The 10,988-nt window shown below is 41.9% G+C and overlaps 1 protein-coding gene across 1 annotated transcript; it reads left to right on the top strand.

Annotated features, from left to right (window-relative positions):
• The first annotated feature begins 167 nt into the window (after positions 1-167).
• On the top strand, positions 168-9,514 carry crata (carnitine O-acetyltransferase a). Its single transcript, XM_063463981.1, has 14 exons — positions 168-365; positions 1,261-1,551; positions 2,108-2,226; positions 3,002-3,055; positions 3,203-3,368; positions 4,823-4,997; positions 5,080-5,258; positions 5,748-5,848; positions 6,073-6,192; positions 6,806-6,928; positions 7,456-7,591; positions 7,751-7,813; positions 7,997-8,134; positions 8,309-9,514. The coding sequence occupies exons 1-14, from the start codon at positions 339-341 to the stop codon at positions 8,522-8,524; spliced, it is 1,908 nt and encodes a 635-aa protein (XP_063320051.1). The 5' UTR covers positions 168-338; the 3' UTR covers positions 8,525-9,514.
• The last annotated feature ends 1,474 nt before the right edge of the window (positions 9,515-10,988 follow it).

Raw genomic sequence — 10,988 nt, 5'->3', positions numbered from 1 at the left:
CAAACTTTTATCTTTAAGTACATTTAATGCTTTCGTATAGTGGAGTAAAACGAGAAACTAAGAGGTTACATCGAATTTGTACTTATAAGTGCGCATAACTGCCACTCTGCCACTTATTTATGGCATCTGGGGCAGCCGGTCACCCCGGCTCTTTTCCAGCTGAGTAACTTTAGCAGATAAAGCGTTGAGCAGCTGCAGAGAGGCTGTGCAGTCAGGCTACAGCACCGCCCGCCTGACGGATAAAAAAATAAAGCTGAGTAAGATCGTGCTGGCTGGACTCTGTGCTTCATTGGACTGCTCTCTGTGTTTTTGTGGGCGTTTCTACCTCCGACTGCAGAATGTGGGGCATTTGCAGCAGATCTGTGGTGAGTAACGGCAGCTTTAGCGGACTGACTGTTGGTTTGTTTGTGTCCCCCCACCCCCCGAGTTCAGCTTTCACACTCTGACAGAATTAATTACAGCCACGTTAATTAATTCACCCGAGACTCGGGTTTTTTCTGAGCTAGAGTAAGTTAATTAGCTCGCTGTAGCTACTAGACGGAAAATTCCGTTTGTTAGCTGTTAGCTGTGGCTAATATTTAACGCCGGCAATTACAGAAGTGGGTGAAAGGTGAATTTAGCTCAAAGACAGTGGAACACCAGCGTGACTGCAGCTTTAAAGATAACTTTAATGTAGTCCAAGCCTGTGTAAGGTGGATTAAAAGCAGATGCTACAACATAAATACAATAAACCGATGAGATTAGCATGTGTGCACACCTTTTAAACACATTAAATACTCTTTGTTTGGATCATAATCTGGTTTTGTGGGTTTGGTGTTGACCCTCTCCTCATTATCCTGTGATGTTAGTTTTCCCCATGAAACTAATATGCAAAGCTGTAATAACTACAGAGGTATAAAGCTGGTGAGCCATACCATGAAGTTATGGGAAAAGGTTGTTGAAGCTGGGTTAAGGAGAGAGTTGAGGATCAGCAAGCAGGAGGGTGACTTCATGCCAAGAAAAGAGCACTGTAGATGTGAGGTTTGCTTTGACAGTGTTTATGGAGAAGTGGATCTAGAGAAAGCATATGATAGGGTGCCAAGAGAGGAAATGTTATAGTGCATGAGGAAGTCAGGAGTGGCAGAGAAGTATGGGAGGATGGTGCAGGACATGAATGAGGACAGCGAGAGGTGGTGAGATGTGCTGTGGGAGTGGCTGATGATCCGCTGTGGCAGTCAAACCTTTTGTCTTAATGTCTTTTCTCTTATTTCTCTGTTAAAGGTGGGGATGATGAAGCCCTGTGGTTTTGTGAAGACCAGTTTCTTGGTCAAACCGGTATCAGCCACTCGAGTCGCTGGCCGATACTTCACCCACCAGAAGGGGCTGCCATGCCTGCCTGTCCCCCCTCTGCAGCAGACCTGTGAGCGATACCTTGCCGCCCTAGAGCCCATTGTGGAGGCAGACGAGCTGAAGCACACCAAAGGGCTGCTGGAGGAGTTTCAGCGAGCCGGAGGGCTTGGAGAGAGGCTGCAGAGGGGTCTGGAGAAGAGGGCATCCAAAACTGAGAACTGGGTGAGCTCAAAAAGGGGACCTTGTTTTTGGCACTCTGGTCCTTTAAATATATTAAACTAGACTTATGGTGCTTATTTCCACCTCCATACTCTGCTAGAGTAGCTTTGTTTGAGTTTCAGTTCAAAATAATCCCCCTTTTTCTTACTTTGGGCTTTTAATTCTTCCTCTGTGTGAAATAAGCAATTTCACTTCCTCACACTCCTCACAGCCAACTTTCTTCTGATTGGCTGACCCCTCTCAAAGACCGGGAGGGTGTGACTTCTGTGCCTGAGTTGACCATATTAATGATATTCCTGTATGACATCACAAAGACCTAAGAGTAGAAAAAAACTCTGTCTAGAGCAGTTTCTCCTCAACCTTTTTTATGCAGTGTTGATGTCAGAAGTCCTGCCTCATCTTAGTTTTTGTTGTTGGTGAGGGAGAGGCTAAGGGGTCTTTCTGTAAACTGATCTAATATTTCTTCTTTAAAGGAAAATCTGATAACAAAGTTATTTTGTGGCCTTCTTCTTGATGTGTGATCCACTCAGTGCCTATCTGTGTGTTTGTCTCTCTTTAGCTGTCACAGTGGTGGGTTCAGGTCGCTTACCTCGACTATCGTTTGCCTGTGGTCGTCCATTCAAGTCCTGGGTTGGTTTTGCCTCGCATGAACTTCAGTGATAAGAACGGACAAATAAGGTGATCACATGCAGCTTCTTCCAAATGTCAGAGTCTCTTTAATGCTCTGAATCCCAAACAGGTTTTCGGTATCTCTTTCCCTGCAGTTTAAAGTCGTGCACCTTGATTACCCTGATGATGACTGAATTGTTTGTTTTTACAGGATCTGGTTGGACCAAATTAATTTTGTCCATCAATTTTTTTGGCTTTTTGGAAAAAAAAAAAAAAAAGACGCAACAAATAAATTGATTTTGACTAAATGTCATGTTTTTAGACTAAAATGTGAACACCACTGAACACGTGGTGTTTTCAAGGACCATAAGAAAGGTGAAGGTCTGAATCCATGTGTCCATCATAAACACATTCAGTTCAGTCATTGAAGTAAATAAAAGATCAGACCTTCCACTCCAGCTGACAGTTTTGGTGTTCAGAGGTTTGACGTGTATTTGAGGCGCTTTGGATCTTCCATCCTTCCTTCCTCCCTCCCTTCCTCCCTTCCTTCCACTCACAAGCTTGCATCATCTTCCTCTTCTTCTTCTACTCTTTCGTCTACTTTTTTCTCCTTCATTTCCTTTTTGTTCTCACTCTCACTTCCTCATTTCCTCTCCCTCCCTTTCCCCTATTTTTTTTCCTTCTTTTTATTTCATCTTTCCTTTCCTTTACTCCTTTCCTTTTTTTTTTCCCTTGTCAAAGTTTCATGTTTTTTCAGCATTTTCTTTGGCATACCCTGTGAATCTCTGGGCTCCTGTCACTGAAACTCGATAGATTATATTGATCTCTGTCTATCTGTCTTCAGGTTTGCAGCTAAACTGATAGCAGGCGTTTTGGACTTTAAGACAATGATCGATAAGTGAGTACTTATTTTAAAATGTGGCTTTTATTCAGTTATGTTCAGCAGGGATGAAATTCTACATTTTAATGAGATCACATGATCCTGAATACGTTTTAATCAGTCAAACCGAAGCATGCAGTAAATGATAGAATATTTTTCTTTCAGTGAAACTCTTCCGGTCGAGTACCTGGGAGGGAAGCCTCTCTGCATGAATCAGTACTACGAGGTGCTGTCATCATGCCGGATCCCTGGTCTGAAGAGAGACTCGGTGGTGAACCACGCCAAGAGCTCACGACCCCCCAAACACATCACCGTAGTGCACAACTTCCAGGTGAGCAGCTCGCCTTCTGCAGCCTTACGTTAGAGATCAGCAAACACGGTAAACTCGAGTTTTCCAGAGTACACTCGGCACTTTCATGGGTCTGAACGGAGCAGCCAGGTGAAACCTGCGTGGTGTTTTGGACAAGGAAACAGGCCGGCAGACTATGTTTGAAATAACAGATGTAACATATAATAACACATGTTCAGAAGTCCAACTTTTTGTGCGATGGTTAGCATCTTCCCCTGCCTTTTGTGTGCTACCACAGGTGCCTTTGACGGTGCAAAACGTTTCGTCGACATTGTTGCATTTGTTGGGGAGAAAACTTACAAACATACAGTGCAGCACTTCAGAGTCAAAATTGCACACAAAAAAATCAGCGAAACAGTGAGGCCACGAAAGGTGAACGGCGTTATAGCAAGGGACCACGGTAGTTATTAATTTGAATTCTTTTTTTCTTTTTTTTAATATATATAACTTTTACTTGCTCTTTAAAAAAAAAAAAAGAAAAAAAAAGAAGGATTTCCCAGAGGAACCTACTTGAGGGATTAATAAAGTTTTATCTAATCTAATCTAAAACCACCGGGGCTGAAATATCAAAATGCATAGGCTATGCATTTTCTCTGCTTCATATTTTAAGATTTTGAGTGAACACACTCATAGCTTGATTGATCAGTGATGTATTTATTTATCACCTATCCTGATTGGCGATAATAAATGAAACTAGATAAGTAAAGCGATCCTAGATATGTTAAACTTGCTTTGTAGTTAGCACATCTGAGCGAGCCTGGCCTTTGGCAGTCCTGGCACTGCTTTACACATTTTAGAAACAATAGAAAAGCACAAATCATAAACAATCAGCCATCCTACTTATTAATAGAGTCTAGCTGCTTGCTGTTGTTAGTAATTAATTTTAAGGCTGAGAGTTTTAAACACTGGGACCTTTTGTTTTTTTCTTCTTCACTGCATCCACCATTAGGGGGCGATATTCAGCTAATGCCATACAGTATTCCAGGGTTTGTTCCAGGCTATTAGCCTGCAGTTAGCATTACCCCCTAATACATTCTTCCAAAGTAGTAATATTTATATTGGTTTGCAGATCTATACCCACAGACATAAACCTTTTGTGATTCATATAAAAGGAGGAACTGAGCGCTCTTCTAGTTTCAGGATCATTTCCTTCATCTTTTGCACTTTTGATTCATTAAAAAAAAACTTTGACTGGGCTTGTTTTTAAGAAACAAATCAGTATATTAATCACTTGTGATGGATGAATGTTTGTATGTCACCCTTGTAGAAAGATTAACAAATCCCCCAAAGTTACCACTCTAGTACTTTTGCTTCCTAATTTAAATCAGGAACTATCCAAAGAATGTGTTAGACACAGGTCTGGACACCAGCTTTTGTTGCATCTGCATCTGGCAGACTGATTTCTGACTCGACCTCTTTCTTCCACTTGGATCCAGTTCTTTGTGCTGGACGTGTACAACAGCGACGGAACTCCGCTGACTGCAGATCAGCTCTGCGTCCAGCTGGAGAGGATCTGCAGTGCCTCAACAAACTCCAACTCGGAGCCTGTCGGCATCCTCACCACGCAGCATCGAGACTCGTGGGGCAAAGCCTACCTCAACCTCATCAAAGGTGAGCCAACAGGACGCTGACTGTGTTATGAGAGCTGCGAGTCTGTGGAGCAGTTTAGTCACTTTTTGCTTTGTGTGTGCAGATAAAACCAACAAAGAGTCGGTGCTGGCTATCCAGAGGAGCATCTTCACACTGTGTCTGGATGGAGCGATGCCTCGGGTGTCTAATGAGCTTTACCGTAGCTGTGCCGCCATCCAGATGCTGCACGGAGGAGGCAGCCAGTGGAACAGTGGCAACCGCTGGTTCGACAAGACGCTGCAGGTGACCTGCACGTGCATACAACAGTGATCACAAAAGACGCCAACAACCTCATTAGACGGCCTGCACGCCAAGGTGTCTGTACATGCAGGTGTTTCTCTCTCACTCAGCCTAAATTCAGCTTGAACTGTTGTAAGAGAAACATCAGTATTACAGAAGAGCCTTTAAATCCCTCAAACTCTTAACAAACAACAGGTTTAACTGAAGGAAGGTGGCTATATCTCAGACTGCAGGACAGTTTTAGCTGAAAAACATGATGAGTGGATGCATGTTTTCATGCATCAAGACATTTGATGTTTCTGAACCTGTCTCCTGCAGCAAGGCCTGGTTTCCTCACCCTGGTGGTTTGGTCTCTCTTCAGTGGGCTTTGATGTTTGATAAACTGGAACTGTGGTTACTGTAATAATAATAATATAATAAGGCCGTTAAATCCCTCAGCAATAGAGAAAATGTGCAGTGTTTTCCTTAAATGTTTTTTTTTCTCTCTTCCAGTTCATTGTTGGAGAGGATGGGGCGTGTGGAGCAAACTACGAGCACGCTCCGGCTGAAGGTCCCCCCATCGTAGCCCTGATCGACCACGTTGTAGAGTACACGTAAGTAGGTCACAGATTATCTTCAGTTTATTTTCATAGAGGAACCCTTTAGAGCCTCTGGCATGGGAATGTTCACCACAGCGTGATTGGACATGTTTGAAAGCACTACATTTGTTTCAGTTGCTCTCTGCAGCTCAATTTCCATCTCATCCACTCATTCAGATTTCTTTTTCTGGTGTAAACACTGATTCTGTGTATGTTTTGTTTTCTCTTTGTGTTAACAGGAGGAAGCCTGAGATAGTGCGGTCTCCCATGGTGCCTTTACCCATGCCGCGGAAATTAGACTTCCACATCACGCCGGATATCAAGAAAGACATCGAGGAGGCCAAGAACAGCATGAACACGTGAGGGCAGCTTTTGGGATGAGTATCATGTTTGGGCAATATTTTATTTTTTCAGGACAGTATTTGAGTTAACCCAGGTATAATTTGATATAGGTTTGAGCAGTTGTGTGTAAAACAAACTGGCATAAAGAGATAACCTTGTTCAGTACTGACACGTGAATATGAAAAAGCTAACATATGGGTTGTGATTTTTTTTTTTTCTTGATTTTCTTAACTTGTTTTTTTCTGGGGGACTAAAAATGAATCCAGTTAGAAGCTTTACCCTCTTTATCCACAGTTTTCTTCAAGCTTAATCTGTGTGACCTAGCTTATCTGTATCGGTAGGACAAAGCTAAATATACTGCCGCTTTAATACGCTTTGTGGCCAGTTTCACAGCTCGCTGAGCTCAGCAGATTGTTTACAAGTACATACTGCCCTCTGGTGGGGTTTTTGTGCAGCACACAACAATGCAAATGGAAATATATCATCTCCTTATGTAAAGGAAAGAAGAACATCTTAATGTGATGATATTGAAAATCATAGTCTAAATCCTCTGGTACAATAATGTTGTCCAAACTTACTGACTACATACGTGTTAACAGTCAGTGTAAATGTGACATCTTTACCTTACAGACTAGCCCAGGACCTGGACATGAGGGTGATGGTTTTCGGACACTTTGGAAAAAACTTCCCAAAAGCCCACAAGATGAGTCCCGATGCCTTCATCCAGATAGCGCTGCAGCTGGCCTACTACAGGTGAGGCGCTGGTTGGTGTTAGTTCCTGGTTTTCTAACTGTAGCACAGAGGTTGGACATCATATGAGCCATTGCTCTGTCTGTGTAGGGACTTTTAATTTAAAAATTTACAAGATTTTCCCTGTTATTCCTCTGTGTGACTTCTAGCCCTCTTTATCATCTCAGTGCAGCTTAACCCAGGTTATGTAAAATAAAATTTTTTTTTTTAAAAAGGGTCCTGCAAGATCCTCTTTTAAGCATCTCTCAGCAGAGAGATGATTGTGGGATGCTTCTGTAAAGTGTCATCTTTATTTAGTTTAGTTCTTATATGAATTTAATATAAATATAAATTCTTATGTAAATCTTAATTAAATTAACTGTGATGTCTTCTGAAGTACTGAAATGGTGCCATCCTCTGCTCAGACTGGAACCGTCAAAGATCTTTTTTTTTTTTTTTTTTTTAATCTATGAGCTGTGACTGAACATCGGAGCAGTTTAATTCCTCATTTTTGTTCCTAGAGGTAAATATCCTCTCCTCTCTCCTTGCAGGATGTACCAGCAGTGCTGTGCCACATATGAAAGCGCCTCCCTGCGGATGTTCAGACTTGGTCGTACAGATACGATACGATCAGCTTCACGTGCCTCAGCCGCCTTCGTCAGAGCCTTTGACGATCCCAGCAAACAGGTCGGCCACCAAACTGATCATACAGCTGCCAGGAATGAATGTTTTTATTTGATTTAATGGCTTGTTTAAATTCAGGTTTTATTAAACTAGACTCATTAAATGAATATGAGTCAAATTTAATGCAAGTTTAATTTTCCCATCTTCTTCCTGTTTACACAGAACTCTGAGAAAGTGGATCTCATGGAGAAGGCTGTAAAGGCTCACAGGTCATACACTAACACGGTGAGTGCTCACAGCACTGGGACTGTAAAAGGTCCAGCAATGAGCACATCTCTGCAGTGACAGTAGAGGTGACTCTAGCCTCACATCTACAGCATGTGGGTGCAGAAAGTGAAGGGACCTGAATATTTAATGAATCCACTGGAAAAAAAAAATCATTGTTTTTGCTCTGTCTCTCCTTCATAGGCAATCAGTGGTCAGGCCATCGACAGACACCTGCTGGGTCTGAAGATGCAGGCCATCGAAGAGAACCTCTCCGTCCCTGACGTCTTGAAAGACGCCGCCTACACTAAAGCCTTACACTACCGACTGTCTACCAGTCAGGTATACAACAATATTCCGAAGCAACACATGCAAGTAGAAAATGTGACCCTGTGTCCTTGGTGTTTTCATGTATATGTAATTCTTTTTATGTAACTTGAACAACACAAACTCCCGATGAGTTGAAACATCTAAACGTCCTGCAAGCTAACCTCTACTTATTATATCTTCAAAAAGGTCCCATCCCAGACCGACTGCGTCATGTGCTTTGGCCCTGTTGTGCCCAACGGGTACGGTGTGTGCTACAACCCCATGAACAACCACATCAACTTTGCCGTGTCGGCTTTCAATAGCTGCAAAGAAACAGCCGCAGCACAGCTGGCTCAGGCCGTGGTGGACGCACTGCTGGACATGAGGACACTGCTGGAGCAAGCGCCGAGAGCCAAACTGTGAGGCTCCAACAGAACGTTTCCGGAGACGAAACAAATGCTGCAGTGAGACAGCCGATTTGTTTGATTTATCATGCACTTTAAATGAGACTGAATCAGTGAGAGCTGCTGTCCTCCACATTTCAAATGATGTTATGATGTTACTAAAAAAAATAAATAAAATAAAAAAATCACAGAATGAATGAAGCACATGTTTGCAGCATGAAAATTTAACTGTTTGATGGTTTTGACTGGATATTTCACCATCACATGATCACCTGATCAGACAGAAAACCAACAAGTGTGTGATTGGTTTAATCAGAAAATGAAAACTCTTTAAAAAAAAAAAAAAAAAAAAAAAGAGAGATTCAAACTTGATCACACAGATTATTTTCTGAACTTTTTAAAACAATCATTAATGAAGACTGCTCGTTGTCTGATAAGAATATTTATCTGTACCTAGCAGTCTGGTTTGTACTTGTGTGCCTTAGACTTCCATCATTGTGTAAAGCACAAAGCTGCACAGGGTGAAAATGTTTTTATTACTTTTATTAGTCTTGAACTTGTAAAAATAGGAGAAAGTTTTAGAAAATAACATGTTTGGACTACTTCATAGTTTAAAACATAACCACAGAGGGTTAGATCAAGCCCACCAGAGGCCACATTGTCGGAAATCAGTAACAGCTGCAAGCCATTTTGCAACCCTGCTCTGCTCTGCCTTCTCTTCTTGATGACTTTACCTGCACTGTGTGAACTTGTCTTTTGACTAGAGTTGAAAAGTTCACCAAAATCATAGATCGCGAATGGCCTTAACTGGGTTTAAGGCCATATGTTATCGTAATGTTGCTTTGTTCTGCAGCACTTAAAGATTTGGCTTTAAGATTACACTAAAACATGTTTACTGGAGTCTAAATGAGGTTGTGTGTTCACATTTGACTAACAGAATTTTGTTTTGTTGGTTTAAACGATGGGAACGATGTAATTATTGTGAATGTAAAAAATACAAAGTTAAATGAATGACTAAATGAATATTGTTCAAAGCACTTGTTTCTTGTATATTTTTCTTTATTTTATTCTTATGGTAACATGTGGGGCTTTTTGTTTGTTTGTTTTTTCTCTTAGCACCATGGTTCATGGACACTCACAGCCACTTCATTAGGTATACCAGTTAAATTGTTTAACACAAATCAGCCAATCACATGGCAGCAACTCGGTCCTGTGAAGGTGTGATAATATTTACTGAATTCAAATGGCCTCCACAGTCAGATGGTAGGCTCATAATCTGCTAAAACAGGGGTGGGGGAACTCCAGGCCTCAAGGGCCGGTGTCCTGCAGGTTTTAGATATCACCCTGGGTTAACCCACCTGAATTAAATAATTAGTTCATTACCAGGCCTCTGGAGAACTTCAAGACATGTTAAGGAGGTCATTTAGCCATTTAAATCATCTGTGTTGGATCAAGGACATCTAAAACCTGCAGGACACCGGCCCTCGAGGCCTGGAGTTCCCCCACCCCTGTGCTAAAATTGCTGTTGGAAAATATATAACAAGCCCTTTTTATGATGTGACGGTGATGGTGAATAATTTGGTTAGCACTAGGGGGAAAAAAACACTTTAACCAAAGCTACATAAGCATGAAAGCATGAACAGTCTGATGTGTTACACCAAATGTGAAGCAAAGCTTGGCCTCGTGTTGCCCATGTAAATACAGTCACACTGGAAAGCCCCAAATATTTGCCACTAACAACAAATGGGATGAGAAAGAGTCCCACGTTATTCCAACTGGACATTTAGTATGACATGAACATTTAATATATGACCTATGATTATTCTTTCAAATCATGCTGACCAAAAAGCACCGGCCACCCACGAACGGTATCAAACAGCTGCTCCTGATGGGTTTCCAGGGCACACGTGAATCAAATTTTCGGACAAAGATGAAGCATAAAATGGACACGAATTTGGCTCCTTTAGAGTCAATAAACTCAGTTTAACTCAACCGCAACCACAGAAAGTACCTTTAAGGTTCTTAAATGCAGAAATCAGAGGAGGCTCTTGCTGTGTGTGACTGGTGGGAACTGTGCAGGAGACTTGTGTTTTTATATTTCTGTAGTCAGTAGGTGACATTTCCCAGCAGACGAAACATTACAGTGGATTAAACATGAAAAGACTTTGAATAAACCAATGACTCAGTGCGGCTCATGCTGGAGCTGAAGATCAGCTCCGGTTCATTCAGACCCTGTTCTTGGATTGTCTACCTTGCCCCCATCCCTAAAACCAAACACTCACAGGGAAACTGCAAACTCACATTCTGACTGTCATGCTTGAATTTCTCTGAAATTTCTAAACCGTCACGTGCTGCCAAAACACAGTGGAAAGCGGGAAGTGGAGGGAATTCTTCTGTTTAGTCATGACTGAAGAGCCTCTTTGTAATCTGTGTAAAGACTGGAAAAGTAGAGATTAGATTATGAGAAATGAATCATACAACAC

The sequence above is a fragment of the Pelmatolapia mariae genome, linkage group LG20 (assembly GCF_036321145.2).
Source record: "Pelmatolapia mariae isolate MD_Pm_ZW linkage group LG20, Pm_UMD_F_2, whole genome shotgun sequence".
In the NCBI taxonomy this organism is placed as follows: domain Eukaryota; kingdom Metazoa; phylum Chordata; class Actinopteri; order Cichliformes; family Cichlidae; genus Pelmatolapia; species Pelmatolapia mariae.
This window is presented reverse-complemented; position numbering and strand designations above follow the sequence as displayed.

Bases quoted from the DNA above. Each gene is read 5' to 3' on its own strand.
- crata (XM_063463981.1), top strand. From the start codon at position 339: ATGTGGGGCATTTGCAGCAGATCTGTG. The intron at 7,814-7,996 runs GTGAGTGCTCAC...TCTCCTTCATAG, and splicing joins ACAGGTCATACACTAACACG to GCAATCAGTGGTCAGGCCAT. The intron at 8,135-8,308 runs GTATACAACAAT...ATCTTCAAAAAG, and splicing joins ACCGACTGTCTACCAGTCAG to GTCCCATCCCAGACCGACTG.